This window comes from Trachypithecus francoisi, unplaced genomic scaffold (assembly GCF_009764315.1).
Source record: "Trachypithecus francoisi isolate TF-2019V2 unplaced genomic scaffold, Tfra_2.0 Lachesis_group0, whole genome shotgun sequence".
NCBI lineage: Eukaryota > Metazoa > Chordata > Mammalia > Primates > Cercopithecidae > Trachypithecus > Trachypithecus francoisi.
In genome coordinates, this window is record NW_022681453.1 from 185,784,074 (window position 1) to 185,802,958 (window position 18,885).

General features: G+C 39.3%; 1 protein-coding gene across 4 annotated transcripts in view; it reads right to left on the minus strand.

Annotated features, from left to right (window-relative positions):
- Positions 1 to 18,885, minus strand: part of RPL39L (ribosomal protein L39 like) — a 76,159-nt gene that overhangs the window by 47,898 nt on the left and 9,376 nt on the right. For 2 of the 4 annotated variants that reach the window (XM_033213020.1, XM_033213021.1), the window contains exons 2-3: positions 15,596 to 15,659; positions 8,745 to 9,127 (exon numbers count right to left, since the gene is read on the minus strand). In XM_033213020.1, the coding sequence (XP_033068911.1) occupies positions 9,114 to 9,127; positions 15,596 to 15,659 (78 nt within the window). In that variant the 3' untranslated portion in view covers positions 8,745 to 9,113. Of the gene's footprint in view, positions 1 to 8,744; positions 9,128 to 13,300; positions 13,304 to 15,595; positions 15,660 to 18,885 lie in introns of those variants that run through there. The other 2 variants (XM_033213018.1, XM_033213019.1) reach the window with 2 other exon arrangements.

The window sequence follows — 18,885 nt, forward strand, 5'->3', positions numbered from 1 at the left end:
AGAAACTCTACAAGCCAGAAGAGAGTGGGGGCCAATATTCAACGTTCTTAAAGAAAAGAATTTTAAACCCAGAATTTCATATCCAGCCAAACTAAGTTTCATCAGTGAAGGAGAAATAAAATCCTTTACAGATAAGCAAATGCTTAGAGATTTTGTCACCACCAGGCCTGCCTTACAAGAGACCCTGAAGGAAGCCCTAAACATGGAAAGGAACACCAGTACCAGCCATTGCAAAAACATGCCAAAATGTAAAGACCATCGAGGCTAGGAAGAAACTGCATCAACTAACGAGCAAAATAACCAGTAAATATCATAATGACAGGATCAAGTTCACACATAACAATATTAACCTTAAATGTAAATGGACTAAATGCTCCAATTAAAAGACACAGACTGGCAAACTGGATAAAGAGTCAAGACCCATCAGTCTGCTGTATTCAGGAGACCCATCTCACATGCAGAGACATACATAGGCTCAAAATAAAGGGATGGAGGAAGATCTACCAAGCAAATGGAGAACAAAAAAAGCAGGGGTTGCAATCCTAGTCTCTGATAAAACAGACTTTAAACCATCAAAGATCAAAAGAGACAAAGAAGGCCATTACATCATGGTAAAGGGATCAATTCAACAGGAAGAGCTAACTATCCTAAATATATATGCACCCAATACAGGAGCACCCAGATTCATAAAGCAAGTCCTTAGAGACCTACAAAGAGACTTAGACTCCCATACAATAATGGGAGACTTCAACACTCCACTGTCAACATTAGACAGATCAACGAGACAGAAAGTTAACAAGGATATCCAGGAATTGAACTCATCTCTGCACCAAGCGGACCTAATAGACATCTATAGAACTCTCCACCCCAATCAACAGAATAGACATTCTTCTCAGCACCACATCGCACTTATTCCAAAATTGACCACATAATTGGAAGTAAAGCACTCCTCAGCAAATGTCAAAGAACAGAAATTATAACAAACTGTCTCTCAGACCACAGTGCAATCAAACTAGAACTCAGGACTAAGAAACGCAATCAAAACCGCTCAACTACATGGAAACTGAACAACCTGCTCCTGAATGACTACTGGGTACATAACGAAATGAAAGCAGAAATAAAGATGTTCTTTGAAACCAATGAGAACAAAGATACAACATACCAGAATCTCTGGGACACATTTAAAGCAGTGTGTAGAGGGAAATTTATAGCACTAAATGCCCACAAGAGAAAGCAGGAAAGATCTAAAATTGACACTCTAACATCACAATTAAAAGAACGAGAGAGGCAAGAGCAAACACATTCAAAAGCTAGCAGAAGGCAAGAAATAACTAAGATCAGAGCAGAACTGAAGGAGATAGAGACACAAAAAACCCTCCAAAAAATCAATGAATCCAGGAGTTGGTTTTTTGAAAAGATCAACAAAATTGACAGACCGCTAGCAAGACTAATAAAGAACAAAAGACAGAGGAATCAAATAGACGCAATAAAAAATGATAAAGGGGATATCACCACTGACCCCACAGAAATACAAAGAACCATCAGAGAATACTATAAATGCCTCTACGCAAATCAACTAGAAAATCTAGAAGAAATGGATAATTTCCTGGACACTTACACTCTGCCAAGACTAAACCAGGAAGAAGTTGAATCCCTGAATAGACCAATAGCAGGCTCTGAAATCGAGGCAACAATTAATAGCCTACCCACCAAAAAAAGTCCAGGACCAGATGGATTCACAGCTGAATTCTACCAGAGGTACAAGGAGGAGCTGGTACCATTCCTTCTGAAACTATTCCAATCAATAGAAAAAGAGGGAATCCTCCCTAACTCATTTTATGACGCCAACATCATCCTGATACCAAAGCCTGGCAGAGACACAACAAAAAAAGAGAATTTTAGACCAATATCCCTGATGAACATCGATGCAAAAATTCTCAATAAAATACTGGCAAACCGGATTCAGCAGCGCATCCAAAAGCTTATCCACCATGATCAAGTGGGCTTCATCCCTGGGATGCAAGGCTGGTTCAACATTCGCAAATCAATCAACGTAATCCAGCATATAAACAGAATCAAAGACAAGAACCACATGATTATCTCGATAGATGCAGAAAAGGCTTTTGACAAAATTCAACAGCCCTTTATGCTAAAAACGCTCAATAAATTCGGTATTGATGGAACGTACCTCAAAATAATAAGAGCTATTTATGACAAACCCACAGCTAATATCATACTGAATGGGCAAAAACTGGAAAAATTCCCTTTGAAAACTGGCACAAGACAGGGATGCCCTCTCTCACCACTCCTATTCAACATAGTGTTGGAAGTTCTGGCTAGGGCAATCAGGCAAGAGAAAGAAATCAAGGGTATCCAGTTAGGAAAAGAAGAAGTCAAATTGTCCCTGTTTTCAGATGACATGATTGTATATTTAGAAAACCCCATCGTCTCAGCCCAAAATCTCCTTAAGCTGATAAGCAACTTCAGCAAAGTCTCAGGATACAAAATTAATGTGCAAAAATCCAAGCATTCTTATACACCAGTAACAGACAAGCAGAGAGCCAAATCAGGAATCAACTTCCATTCATAATTGCTTCAAAGAGAATAAAATACCTAGGAATCCAGCTTACAAGGGATGTAAAGGACCTCTTCAAGGAGAACTACAAACCACTGCTCAGTGAAATAAAAGAGGACACAAACAAATGGAAGAACATACCATGCTCATGGATAGGAAGAATCAACATCGTGAAAATGGCCATACTGCCCAAGGTTATTTATAGATTCAATGCCATCCCCATCAAGCTACCAATGACTTTCTTCACAGAATTGGAAAAAACTGCTTTAAAGTTCATATGGAACCAAAAAAGAGCCCGCATTGCCAAGACAATCCTAAGTCAAAAGGACAAAGCTGGAGGCGTCACGCTACCTGACTTCAAACTATACTACAAGGCTACAGTCACCAAAACAGCATGGTACTGGTACCACAACAGAGATATAGACCAATGGAACAGAAGAGAGTCCTCAGAAATAATACCACACATCTACAGCCATCTGATCTTTGACAAACCTGAGAGAAACAAGAAATGGAGAAAGGATTCCCTATTTAATAAATGGTGCTGGGAAAATTGGCTAGCCATAAGTAGAAAGCCGAAACTGGATCCTTTCCTTACTCCTTATACGAAGATTAATTCAAGATGGATCAGAGACTTAAATGTTAGACCTAATACCATAAAAACCCTAGAAGAAAATCTAGGTAGTACCACTCAGGACATAGGCATGGGCAAGGATTTCATGTCTAAAACACCAAAAGCAACGGCAGCAAAAGCAAAAATTGACACATGGGATCTAATTAAACTAAAGAGCTTTTGCACAGCAAAAGAAACTACCATCAGAGTGAACAGGCAACCTACAGAATGGGAGAAAATTTTTGCAACCTACTCATCTGACAAAGGGCTAATATCCAGAATCTACAAAGAACTCAAACAAATTTACAAGAAAAAAACAAACAACCCCATCAAAAAGTGGGCAAAGGATATGAACAGACATTTCTCAAAAGAAGACATTCATACAGCCAACAGACACATGAAAAAATGCTCATCATCACTCGCCATCAGAGAAATGCAAATCAAAACCACAATGAGATACCATCTCACACCAGTTAGAATGGCAATCATTAAAAAGTCAGGAAACAACAGGTGTTGGAGAGGATGTGGAGAAATAGGAACACTTTTACACTGTTGGTGGGATTGTAAACTAGTTCAACCATTATGGAAAACAGTATGGCAATTCCTAAAGGATCTAGATCTAGATGTACCATATGACCCAGGCATCCCACAAGTGGGTATATACCCAAAGGATTATAAATCATGCTGCTATAAAGACACATGCACACGTATGTTTACTGCGGCACTGTTCACAATAGCAAAGACTTGGAATCAACACAAATGTCCATCTGTGACAGAATGGATTAAGAAAATGTGGCACATATACACCATGGAATACTATGCAGCCATAAAAAAGGATGAGTTTGCGTCCTTTGTAGGGACATGGATGCAGCTGGAAACCATCATTCTTAGCAAACTATCACAAGAACAGAAAACCAAACACCGCATGTTCTCACTCATAGGTGGGAACTGAACAATGAGATCACTTGGACTCGGGAAGGGGAACATCACACACTGGGGCCTATCATGGGGAGGGGGGAGGGGGGAGGAGGGAGGGATTGCACTGGGGAGTTATACATGATATAAATGATTAATTGATGGGTGCTGATGAGTTGATGGGTGCAGCACACCTACATGGAACAAATATACATATGTAACAAACCTGCACGTTATGCACATGTACCCTAGAACTTAAAGTATAATTAAAAAATAAAATAAAATAAAATAAAAATAAAAAAGAGAAAGGATTTCCAATTTTGACTCAAAATCTAGGTATAATAAAAACAATTTGGTAAAAATTTTGTTGCATAAAAAACCTTTTGTGTGGAAAAATACCATAAACAAAGTAAAAATACAACTGAGAAATTTGAAGAAAAAATTTGCAACATACATCATAAAAGGCTAATGTTCCTAATATGTAAAGAACTCTTAAAAATGGAGAGGAAAAAGTTCAAAACATGAAAATGGGTTTAAAACATGAACAGACCACACACACACACACACGATATAAAAACGCGCCTTACACATATGAAAAGGTGTTCAACCTCACTCAAACAAATGAATGCGAATTAAGATTATACTGAGATGGGGAAAATTAGATAGTGTGATACCATTCTGATGAAAGGCTGTGAGAAGACAGCTATGAGGGGTTTGCAGCACCCTGCTCTCCAGTTCATCCTTCTACATAGGTTTCAGCGATGATCAAGGAAGATACATGAGGAGAGTGCCCGTGCTGTTTGGTGCAGACTTAGAAAGGATATTGGGAACAAAGCACTGGGGTGTTCCGGAGATGTTATCTGAGTTCCAAAGAGTGCATCTAATACATTTTTAAAAATTTTTCTAATTGCACAGGTTATTGGGGAACAGGTGATGTTTGGTTACATAAGTTAAGTTCTTTAGTGGTAATTTGTGAGATTTTGGTGCACCCATCACCCAAGCAGTATACACTGCACCCAGTTTGTAGTCTTTTATTCCTCACCCACTTCCCACCCTTTCCCCCTGAGTCCCAACGTTCATTGTGTCATTCTTATGCCTTTGCATCCTCATGGCTTAGCGCTCACTCATGAGTGAGAACATACAATATTTGGTTTTCCATTCCTGAGTTACTTCACTTAGAATAATAGTCTGCAATCTCATCCAGGTTTCTGCAAATTGCATTAATTAATTCCTTTTTATGGCTGAGTAGTATGCCATCATATATATATATCACAGTTTCTTCATCTGCTCATTGATTGATGGGCATTTGGGTTGGTTCCACGTTTTTGCAATTGTGAATTGTGCTGCTATAAACATGTGTGTGCAAGTATCTTTTTCGTATAATGACTTCTTTTCCTCTGGGCAGATACCCAGTAGTGGGATTGCTGGATCAAATGTAGACCTATACTGAACATGCCCATTTACATCATCCTACAATTTCAGGTATATTTTCTCATATGATATGTGGCAAACAAAAGACATCTGTATCTTCTGATATGTGCTCTCTGTTAAGGTTGGTGCTGGTGCTTGAGAGTGACCTAAATTTTATGGGTCCCATCAAATGGAGCAAAAATCCTCTATAATTGACCTCAGATTTCATTAGGTGACAGATGGCCTATGCTCAGAACATAATCTATTAGACTCAGAAAACTATTGTCTTAGATCTTTATGACAAATTATTAAAATGTTTCAATCATCAATGCTAGCATGGAGTCACAGCCCTTGGTGCAGCCTAAAGACAGATGAGCCCAGACCCCTACTTAGAAACAGACCATACCAAGGTAGAGAGGGTCAGCCAACCCAGCCAGCTCAACTCATCTCAGAGTCAGACCTCTGACACTCTAAAGCAGCATTTTATGAAAACCTTGTTTTATTGCCTCACATTTTATGAAGCTTTTTTCAATCTCATTCAAGGCCTGTAACTCAGTGAGGAAGTCGGCTCTCTGATATATTCAGGTGAAATACAATAATTAAGGCCCAGAGAGGTCTCTACCAGTTGTCCAACATCATAAAACTGTTGGGAAGAGCCACAACTTCAAGCTACCCGAATCCTAGTCCTTTGCTTTTTGTTTCTGAACTTACTGTGGCAGAATTCTTCCCAGAAGCAAGATCACTCTCACAAGCTGAGATTCCATTATTTCAAAATTGAGTCAGAAATCTTAAGATTATGGAAGTAAAGCCTTGTTCAATTAACTAGATGCAAGATACAGAAACCAAGCTGCGTGTGGTGGCTCATGCCTGGAATTCCAGCACTTTGAGAGGCCAAGGTGGAAGGACTGCTTGAGGCTAGAAGTTGGCGACCAGCCTGGGCAACATAGAGAGGCCCTGTCTCTATAAAAAGTAAAAAATTAGCTGGGCATGGTAGTGCACACCTGTTATCCTAGCTACTCAGGAGGATGAGGTGGGAGGATCATTTGAGCCCACAAGTTCAAGGCTGCAGTGAGCTAGGATCACACCACTGCACTCCAACCTGGGCGACAGAGCAAGACTCTTATCCACCCCCCCCAAAAAAAAAAAAAAAAAAGAATAGAAACCAATACTCGATTTTACATACGGGTTCCTCCTTCCTCTTCCATCATAGCTTTCCCAGTATGATGCCCTTAATTTTCTTAACCCTACTACAACCACCTCATGATGCACAGACCAGATTTTTCCTCCGCTGTTCCACCACTGGGACACATTGTCTTAGGTCTATACAACGTTGATCTAATCCCTGAAGACAAAGGGCTCACTTAAAAAAATTATCTATGTACTTAAAATGTATCTATGTACTTAAAATGAGGCCTTCTTTGTACAGTCATCCCTTGTTATCTGCCAGGGATTGGTTCTAGGACTTCAACCGAGACTAAAATCACAGGTGCTCAAGTCCTTTAGATGAAATGGCCATAGTTATTTGCATATAACCTATTCACTTCTTCTGTATATTTAAAATCATTTCTAGATTACTTATAAGACCTAATAAAATGTAAATGGTATATAAATCATTGTTATACTGTATTTTCATGTGTATTTTTTATTATTGTATTATAATTTTTGGACATTTTTAATCTGTGGTAGGTTGAATTTGCAGATGTGGGACCATGAATATGGAGAATTGAGTGTTCTCCATTTTTTTAGAAGCATAAAATTACACTCATTCCTAGACCTTCACCTCCTATACACTTCTGTGCTCAGGGCAGCTACATACTTATGAGGTAGAGCCTCCCATTCAATTTTGAGAATAGGGAATTCACTCCTGGTATCAGAGGGAGAGATGAAGCTGACCTACGTGACACCTTAGCAAAAATGTATCCTTCCTTCTGGGCAGATGTAGTTTTGCACAACGGTGTGGCTTGGCAAGTGGAATTCTAGGAGAGTTGTAGTCCTGATTAACTCCCTTAGCCAGTCATCTTCATCTAACTGCCAAACTGCATGATCATACAAGGTAGCCCTGAGACTGGGATCCATGAAGATTATTTCCTTAAGATTTTTTTCAGTAACTGACAAGGCAAGTATTCACAGTCACTTCACAGTTTGTATTACATATTTGCAAGATTTAAGATCTGCTCCCAGTTTAATGAGTTCCATGAAAGTAGGGACTCAGTCTTCACTCACTCCATATGCCAGTGCCCACTAGAGTCCCTGGCACACAATAAGCACTCATTATTCATTCAATTATCTTAATAACTGTGGCCGCAACACTTTGGGAAGAGCAAAAAGATTACCTCATAACTCTTAGTTCATAATTCTCAGACATGACCACTGTCCAGAAGTTTATGGTAAACACAAGAACCCACATGTAGAGAAGAGTGAAGAAGACAGGCAGAGACTGCTAGGTAGAAATGTTACAAATTCTAGACCGTGGCCTACCACTGCTTCTGGATCATGTCCTATTAAATAAGAGTAGCGATATAAATGACAAAATCTGTGACCGCCCCTTAACTGATCGCTGATATTCGCATTTTATCAATGGCCTCCTCTTCCATCCAATACCATTCTTGTCTCTTTCTCCAATCCATTTTCCGTAACACAGCCAGTGTGAAAACTAACCCGATTGAAGTATGGTTTCAGTTCAAAACCTTTCAATCGTTGCTTACTGCTTAGGAGAAAAAGGTACAGTGTTCTTATGACTTTTAAAGCCCTTTGTGATTTGGCCTTTACTTAGCTCTGCAAACTCACCTAGAGTCATTCCCTCTGCTTTCTATGCTCTAGCCATCTCCTTTCTATGCTCCTTTCACTTCCCTAAGGACAAAATGCTCATTGCTGCTCGAGGCCTTCAAACACTCTGTTTCCTCTGCCTAAAGTACTTGTTCTCCTCATGACAATCTTCACTTGCTTGACTCGTGCTTCCTATAGGTCTTAACTTGTATTGAGTTCTGAACACATACTGAAGGCATAAAGTGGGTCTCCCCACTTGCCCAGGAACTCTGCCTCCTCTGTGTCTTATTTTCCTCCGTAGTCCTGATCTCATTTTGTTCCACTGTATACATCTGTATGATCTGAGTAGCATCTATCCCTCTCACTGGTCTATTTGGCTTAGCATTTATCCTCAGCATTACCCAGGGGTTGGACATATAGCACAGATCCTGATGCTTATTCAATAAATGGACAGTTTTTAGACAGAGACATTTTTGAAACAAAAGCTCCCACATATTTATTACTGAATCCACCCTAGTAGCACAGAACATATAGAAAAAGAGAAAAACATATTCCCAGTAAAACATGTACAACTGTCCAGATAGTGGTGACATTTTCAGCTTGATAGCATAAGGTGATCATGACCTTGATAGAACATAAATATGTGTGCCATCTCAAGTGCGACTCCTTATAGACCCAGCTTGGTTCTTCTCCAGTGTCTCCTTTTGGAGTTGTACCTGATTTTATTACCAGGTCTCATCTGAATCCACTGGGGGATGGGACGATTTTGCTTTTGTTTCTTGGCCAGGAATCGCTTAATGGTGAAAGTCTTGTGAGAAGACATGGTGAGAAACAGAGTCAACCACACACCACTATGGCGGAGAAAGGGAGAGAGAGACGGAGACATCATTAACATAGAATAGGATAAGGTAACATGAAGAAATAACAAGACAAGAAAGAGGATCTTTGGTGTCACAGCGAGCGCTCACTGCCACTCAAGATCCCACAGGCAGCTCAGCAGCAGCTCAGGAGGCAGCAGCAGTCTGAGGAGTCTGATGGCTGTTCTGGCGGATCAGCAGCAAAGGTAGGAGTCCCTTTGTTCCCCCTGTTCCTGACTTGATGCTACTCATTTCTCAGCAGCATACTTCTGCTTCTCTTGTTAAATGTCCATCAAGAGGAATTTTTTTCAACTTTTAAAAAAGTTACAAACAGGTAATACCAGTTCATTACAGAAAAATTAAAGCAATAGAAGACTAAAAAAACTATTATCCCATCTAGCTAGAAAAAGCTCCAATATTAACAACTTAATATTATAAGAGCCTTCCAGTTAAGATAGATGTACATGCAGAATATTGTCTTTCTACAAACTGAGATATTGGAGGTATTATTTTGAAACTACAACTTATCTAACTAATATGTGACCCTTTTTTGGCAACTCTTTCTCAATAATCCTTTACATTTGGAGGTCTTAAATCTTTTCCGGTGTTCTAGTATGGCAAATAGTACAGAATAGGAAAATATGGTTGAAAATAGAAATCTATAAAACAAGTAATTCATCCCCACAACACTTAAAACATGAATGTATACATTTAAAACATGCGATTCACTGTAAAACTACCTCATGGTACTTTCATGTTATTACTATTTTAAAAGTCATTGGCTGTGCATACTAATATTTTTATCTAATTATCAAAATTGACCACATTGCCATCTACTGAATTGCATGCTACCACTCCCTTTAAAGATCTTGGGCCCTCCATAATTAAGGAATATCAACCTGGGGCACAGAGACACAAGGAGTTATTTTTAATGATTCCAGTGCAAAATAACGTCTATATCCAGATTGTGAGAGTCATTAAATGATGGCAGTCAAGTCCTACTGCAAACAGTGTTGGAGATATACAAACTATATGAATCTGTCATGATAAAGGCAGTTTTTTCTAACCCTAAGATAACGGGGATAGTGGTCGCGTGCAAAAAGTAGGACTGGTTTCTGACTGTCTGAGTTCACATAGAGTGTCTAACTCAGTCTTTTCAGATGTGACGCAAGTTAGTATCTTGGCTTCTCTTTTATGGCTCACTGTTGTGAGATGTCTATTCTGTGTCTAGCATCTCCCCTAACATATAGGCAGGAAGAAGAGAAAGAAAGAAAGGCAAAAGACTACATGCGGTGAGGCTACTGGCTTTTAAGGAGCTTTACTAGGCATCTCTCTCAATACCTTCGACTCTACCTTATTGGCAAGAACCGTGTTCCACTGCCATCCTTATCAGTAATGAAGGATGGGCACTATAGTTGTTTAGCTGAGTACATGGTGCCCCCAACCCCATCCACATCAGGTTCTGCTAAAGAAAAAGGAAGAAGAACGAACAGCAGAGTAGATAACTAGCAGTCTTTCCTATAACAATTTGGGAAAAGATAATTTAGGATACTTCTGTGAATTTCAGCTCTCAAAATAATCAAAAGAAAATAGAGGGAAATTTAAAAAGAGAAAAAGGAAGTTCTCAATAGAAATACTTATTAGTCTAGGTATTGAAAAATGGGGTGGAAAAAAAAGCCCAAACTGATGGGCAACCCATAAATGTCATGGTAAGGAAATACCAGAAGAAATAAGAGTGCTAATTGTCCTGTCTGCTCTTCAACCCTAATATCCAAACTTCAGACACTTCTGAGACAACTGTCCTAGTGGGGAGGCCAATGTCCCCAGATTTGTATACCTTCCCACTGGGAACTTCCAGGAGCAGGAGACTTTATGTGCAAGGAACAGATAAGTAGGTAAGTAAGTTGGGGTATAGGGTGGGGTGTGGTTGAGATACAAATGTTTCATGAAATACAAAACACTGGAAACTAAGCCATAAGTATCCTTGTAGAGTCTACAGGTTAAGAGAATAACAAATAGGCCTGAAAATGACAAGTGGGTGATAAAGATAGGGAAGGCACACTACTATTTCTGTCCAATCCTTTTATTTTCTTCCCGTACATTAGCAGCAAAGAACCTTTAGCTACCAATCACAGTTCTTCCTAAATTTACCACATGCTGACTTTAGCTAGCTATCTAGCAGACCCTGTTCTACCCTTTGTATATGAATTCCCTCTACACAATCTCTATCAGTGACTACTTGGCTCTAACCACTTCAGAAAAAAAGCTTTCAAGAATGCAGGGAAAGAACTAGACTGGGTTGCCAACAAACCCAGGGTCTAACATCCTCTCCCTTGGGAAGCCGGGTTGTACTGCTTAGGGTTCTTGAAGCCAACCTTGTGTGAAAGTCTTCTCTAAGAAAAATTTACTGTAGTAAGATAAATAACTACAGTAGGACAAAGAGTTTACTGCACTATTCCAAGTACTAGTTCCCAGTGAACAGGATGATAGGGTGCTCACCTTTGGAGATGCTTTGGGCTAGGAGCTCTGACCAGGTATTTCCTGACAGTTCAATGCCAGTGACCTACAGCTCTTAGCTAGAACTAACTCTCATGGAAACTTTTAAAAAGAAACTCAAAGAGATATCTGATCTGCGTTGGAGACAGTGAAAGAATGGAAAGAACTGGTTATAATACCAACTGAAATAAGCTGATAGCCAGTAAGTCAGTAGTCCTCATTCTAGTACAATAGTAATGGTTATGAGGGCAGTTTTACCTTAAAAGGAATGATTACACTTATTGCCCTACACATCTCAGGTGATTCAGAGGACCTGCAGGAGTTAAATCTTCCCAAGAAAATACTGAATCACATACCTCTGGCTATATGCCAAGTTATATAATTAGTCTAGAGGCTACAAATACAGTGTAATATAGATCCCAAGTACTGGAGATACACACTTCATTCCAGAAAACTGAGAGATGGGGAATCATGGTACCAAGTTAAAAACTGGACAAATTCTAGAACCTGGATAGCCTATGCAAAGGCGAAGTTTATTAAGTGATCATAAATGGAAGGCCTGCTGCAGTTGAAAGAAAGCACATGTGGAGATGGAGGCTCGTGAGATTTATCAAATCTCTATCAGATGCAATCATACTTGGCCATTTAACTAGAGGTGCCAGAAAGATATCTATCCCTAAACCCCAAGACATACATTTCCTGACCCTTGCTGTCCTAAGCATAATCTTCAGCCATATCTAGATGATTCTGAGAGTTCACGGGAATAGGCACTAGTGCTTGTAACATCAGGGTGCTCATAAGGGTCCCATTCTTTAACATCCACATTGAATATCAAAAATTGGACTCCGGATTTTGGCAAAAAGGATAGGCCCACTCCTCATTATTCTACTTACTGGATATAGGGGGCATGTGCACACCAATGGCTGCCTGAGGAATACAGTAGTGGCAGCTATTTGGGCATAACTAGACCACTAGGGCAATTAAATGGTTCCTCAAAATTCTTACTAGGCTCAGAAACAGAATTTGTTATGTAATTTCCAAAGTTCAGTTGACTGGGCAACCTCAGCAATCAGTGATACAGCTATTATATATGACCAGCTATTCAAAAGTAATACCAAAGAAATGGTAGCCATAATAAACGTGGTCTAAAACCACATGTCTTTAGATCATATTCTAGCTGGGAAGAGAGGAGGAGCATGTGCTACTACATAAGGAAAATACCTATATCCCAAACAAAACACATGGGATGCAGTAAGATATATCTATAAGGAAGTGGTTAAACTGAGTGGGCTTCATGGTGGTCCTGGCTCTCCACATCTTTTCATAAAGTAGGATTTTATAATAAGAAATGGAAATTTATATTAAGAAATTTTATAATTGTAAGAGCAATATTTTGATTTTTAAGAGATAAGTTGTGTGAAAGTAATAATGGTGGTGTCATATTGGTTTAAAGGTCAATATGTTGTTTTAAACATAAGTTATCAACTAAGGGTTGGATGGAGGTTGGCCATAACTTGCCTTGTAACTTAAGAAGTGCCGTGGCTAGAAAGCCTCTGTGTGATGTGAAAAGCACCCTCTGTTATTTGTGGCTCAGAACTGGGAGTTCCTGCATCTTGTGGCTTTCTGAATCGCTGCACCCAGACCAAGATGCACCTGCTGCCTGTTGACCACTTCCTCTTCCTTACCCAGCCCTAATCACTGTCTTTGTGCACGTGGTTACAGTGAGATACTGGATCCCCCATTCGACCACCTGCTGCCTGTTGATCAACTCCTCTTCCTTGCTCTCCTGTTTTCCTTCCCCACTATATAAACCCCTAACTTTGCTTGGAGCAAGGAGATGGATTTGAGGTTTGGCTCTGGTCTCTCTGGTTGACATCAACTGTAAAATAATAAAGACTTCCCTGGCAATACTTGCTTCTTTGCGTGCGGCAAGCAATGGGACCTAGACTGAGACCCTAGTGTTTGATATCAGTATCACGAATCGTGAAGTGGATATTGTACTAGGTACACTTCTGCATTTTGTGAGGCTTTCTGAAGTTGTGGGAAGCACTTCTGGAACCCACTGTGTAAATATCAGAGCACTCTGGAGTGGTTAAAGGTTATATCACTATTTAAGGTCATAAGGTTAAAGGTCATAAATATTTTTAAATATGGAACTCTGGGAATCTTTTAACAAAAAAGGGTTTTTGTATCCAAATCATCTTGTGTGTCCCATGTCTGATTAAAGTTGTAGACTAACAAAAAGAACTTTTTGTTCCCAAAAATATAAACATCTATAGCTTTTTTTTTTGAGACGGAGTTTCACTCTTGTTGCCCAGGCTGGAGTGCAATGGCGCCGTCTTGGCTCACTGCAACCTCCACCTCCCGGGTTCAAGCAATTCTCCTGCCTCAGCCACCCAAGTAGCTGGGATTACAGGCTTGAGCCACCATGCCCAGCCCATCTATTGCTTTTTAATGTTTTGAAAAACCACAGTACTCTGAAAAATATTGTGCCTTATTAATTTATTTCCCATTTCTAGTAATGATGGCCTAGGTTATTTAGGTCAGTCTGACAGCTGAAAACAAAACAACTAAAAAACTGGGTAAAATATATTTCAAATAATCTTTTTAAAAGCCTCAAAGAGATTACAAAACAGTAAGGAATTATCAGGCCAGGAGTAAAGAGAAGCAAAGAATCAAGAGAAGTAAACAAGCCTGAAGCCACTTTTTCACTGAAAGCACTGCTAATCCCAGAACATTAGGAACTCCATTTTGACAGCCTTTCAGAGTACAGAGGAGATTGAAAACAAAACCCTGGGTTCATAAAAGTTAGGGAGTCTGTCAGGAGACCTTCTCCTACAACAATCTGGGATCCAAAATTTCAGAGTGAACGTGAACAAGAATTGTAATAATCTGAATGTGATGAGACTCCTCTGAGTTGTCCAGGAAATATCAAACTTTGAACAGGTGGGCCCAAACTTGTAGTACTTGCAGGTACCCAACAAAAGCAAATACGTGTGATCTTTGGGGCAAACTATCTTAATTGTAGGCCAGACAATTATTTCCACAAAATGACATTTCAAGTGCAATGACTAGCAGAGGGTCAAACATATCCAGCATATAAGAAAATTGGAATCAATGATTAAAACAGACAATAGAAAGAGATCACTAGAAACTCTAGGTAGGACCCAGCATCTGTGTTTTAAAACGCCATTCAGGTCATTCTGATACATGTTAAAGTTTGAGAATCATTGCTTTATATTTTATCATATAAATATGCATCCCATAAAAAATACATAAATGTAATAGATCAGAGAATGAACCCAAGAATTTGCATTTCTAACAGATTCCCAGATGATGCTGATGCCAGACCAAACTCTGGGAACCACTGGTATGAAAAAAGGAATTTTAGTATACAGGTAAAGATAGTGGTCACCTGTGGGGAGGAGAAGGGCTGTTACTTAGAAGCAATATGCATATATTTCCTAGAATGCTGGTAATTTTCTATTTCTTAGCCTGGGTAGTAATTATACAGGTGTCATTGTTAAACTACACATTTACACTTTAGTGCCTATTTTAATGCATAATGAGATAACTGGTTTCCCTTTCCCATTCAATCATATAGTTCAAATGTCATGGTGTAAATCCTGTCTACCATCATCCTGCCACCTTCATTTATAATCAGTGCCTAAAGTATAAAATGCAAAAGTTTGTCAAGTTCCAAGACATAACTCCTTTCACTTTAGTTTGAAATGTAATTAGTTCACAAAATTAAATAGTTTTGAAAATTAAGACGAGAAAAGTTTAAGTTTCTGAAAACCATATTTAAAGCAGTTTAAAATTCAGATATACTATCTACAGCCTTCATCCCTAATTTAGAAGTATCTACAAAACTAAACTATCTTAAATTTTTAACAAAGTGTCCACTTTTGAAAATTACACTTTAATTTTTTTCACAAGTTGAAAGACAGAGGAAGAAAATCCTACCTTTTTCAAGTCTGAATTTCCTACTCCAAAGAGGCAAAGATGCTTGCTTCTCTCCAAATAAAATCTGAAAAGAAAATATCCAGTGTGTAAGAGCAACAGTAAGATCTTACTATTTTCAGTTAAACCTTATACCTGTGGGTGAAAGTAGTGTTCATCAATTGGCCTGAAATTTGTGAAAACCTTAAGAGAAAATATAGGAAGTCTTTTTGCAGAAAGAGAGGCAATGACAAAAAAAACTGAAATATATAATATTAAACTGATCAGTGCAGCCTGTGCTTGCTTTTGAATTCCCACTCACAAATCCTCAAACAACATTAATAAAATCTGGGATGTGTACACCTGTTTCTTGTGTTTATGAAAAATAGGCTCTTTTTGGGGATTAGATTCTTCCAAAAACTTCAAGAAACAGTAATATTGGCCATTTTTTGATTCATGGTATCAACATAGTTATTATACAAGCCCTCCTCACCTTTCGTTTGTGAGGAAACCATTATAACAGCTTTTTTATATACATTTCTTTCTCTCTTTTTGAGACAGGGTCTCATTCTGTTGTCCATGCTGGAGCATAGTAGCATGATCCTAGCTCACTGCAGCCTCAAATGCCTGGCCTTGAGCCATCCTCCCGCCTCAGTCTCCTGAGTAGCTGGGACTATGGGCATGTGCCAGCAAGCCTGGCCTATAACAGTTATTATAGTTACTGATTCTGGCAGTTAGTCAGTAGCTGCCTATGCCTGGTGATGTACCAGATAGGTATTTGAACAATCAAATAGTTCCCACAGCAAGGTCTGTGTGTAATGCCTCCCTGTGGCAAGCTACTGGCTGAGGCTATGGCAAAAAAATATGCAGCTGGGTTTTGTTATGCCTGTAAACATCACAACACATCCGAAGTCCAGATATGTCTCCCCATTTATGTGGTAACACCTGGCCGGACCCTATTATACCTGTTGCTTTGCTCAGCCCCATTATACCCAGAGGCTTGCAGAGAGCTGTATGCACACATCCCTTACAACATCCTCTCCTTCCACTGTTACAAAATGACTCTATGTTATGATGCCTAATCATTATCATATCAACTGCAGGCAATGTGGCAAGACAATGATGATATGATGATAGCTTAGCAAGGATTGTTCCTGGATATTGAAGATCCAGATGGTCAGACTAGTGAAAGGCAGTTTTTGCAACCATGTGAGTTAATACGCTGCAATTTCAAGATAATATAGTTGAGGATAAAAGATGTTTGATAAGCTCGCTTCCTGAGCAGGTAAAACAGTGGGTTTTAGCAGCCTAAATACATCTCCTGGGAGGATTTGGGGAGACATGAAAAACCACACACACTGAACACTGCCAATCCAATGTCCTCTGTGTCCTTTACTCAAAATGTAACCTTCACCAAACCTCAAACCCAGTCTTCTCTGGGATACTTCTATTTAGAAAGTAATAATCTTTTTTTTTTTCAAACAAAAGCATAACCATGGCCTCAGAATAGAGTTGATCTTAGGACAGCAGTGCTCCTCCTCCTCCTCATTGACAACAATACCTTAAACACGTAATTCGTTCTACAAAAGGACATCCTCACTCAATTATTTTGAGTAGAAAATTCTAAATTATCAAGACTTAGCTAAGCTTGTTACATTAAATGGTTGGTTACCTTGTCTTAAAGATAAAATGTGTTATAGTAAAGCACAAAATATGTAGTATCTTTTCATCAATGTCTACAAATTGTACTGGATTATCAACCCTCTCTACCTTTTGGACTATAAAGTTAACCTTAAGAAACAAACCTATAAAATGTCTGCATTGTATCTTTTAACACAATCTGAGTTTTCCTCCCTACTCCCAGGCCACCACTATACCCCCTCACCCCCCAGCTTTTGTGTGTGTGTGTGTGCCTCTGTGAGAATCTCAGACTCACACATAATAAGTGCCACTTAATAAGAGCTGTATTGTATCATCTAGGTTACCCACCCAGTAAGTATAGAGAGGATATTAGTGATTTCCCTTGGGCTAGGCTAAAATACTTCATCTCCTACATATATTTTGTTGTAATAATCAGTTGACTTGAAAATCAATCATCCTACTCCGCCCTCGCCAAATGCTTTGAATATTCTTGTTGACTGTCCTGTCTTTCCTGTGTATTCTCTTACAAGAACCAGTCTCAGGGTTTGTGAGATATTCTAGTCGTTTGTGAATCTACTTTGATTCACATGAGTTGATCACATCCATGATGTCATCTTCAAAGCAAAGTTCTTTCTACTTTCCATTCATTGGTTTTATTCTCTGATGTATTAAGCCACAATTACTTTTGCACCAACCTAATAGTTTGGATATTTGTCCCCGCCCAAATCTCATGCTGAATTGTAATCACCAGTGCTGAAGGTTGGGGCCTGGTGGGAGGTGTCTGGGTCGTGGGAATGGATCCTTCGTGGCTTGGTGCTGCCATCGTGACAGTGAGTTCTTGTGGGTCTGGTAATTTAAAAGTGTGTGCTACTTCCATTTCCCCAACTCTCTCTCTCACTCTTGCTTTTGCCATGTGCCGTGGCTGCTCCCATTTCACCTTCTGCCATAAATAAAAGCTCCCTGAGGCCTCCTCAGAAGCAGAGCAGATGCTAGCGCTATGCTTCCTAGACAGTCTGTAGAACCACAAGCCAATTAAACCTCTTTTTATAAATTACCAAGTCTCAGGTATTTCCTTATAGCAATCTAAGAATGACCTAACACATTCTCAATCATTTGATAAAAATTTTCATCCTAAATTTCTTCTGTATGGCAAGTGGTTTCTGAGCAATCTTTAATTTTGAAACTGAAAGTACTCAAGTATTTTATATGCAGAGGTAGGGCTGTTCTTGCAAGTTTGTTTGTTTGTTTTTTTTTAGCACTTCCACTGTTACTGTCATCTGCATCACATGACACTTCTATCAAATGGGCACAACTATCTGTATATTTCATGCTGTTTGTTGACTTATGAGCCCAGGGCATCACTGTACCACTTGCTAACTTATTTTCCTTAGCAAGTCCTCTTTCAGCTTTCTGTACATCCTTGGTTGGCACATGGCCTAAAATCAAAGTGGTATTTAAAAGGCTTTTTTTCACATATACAGCTCTCACTTTCTCTACATCATCCTGCGAGTTGAAATATTTTCTGTCTTCTGTATTTGCGACCACTGTTGCAGTGGTTAAAAAGAACTCTGGAGAGCCGGGCACAGTGGCTCATGCCTGTAATCCCAGAATTTCGGGAGGCTGAGGCGGGCGGGTCACCTGGTTTTGAGTTCAAGACCAGCCTGACCAACATG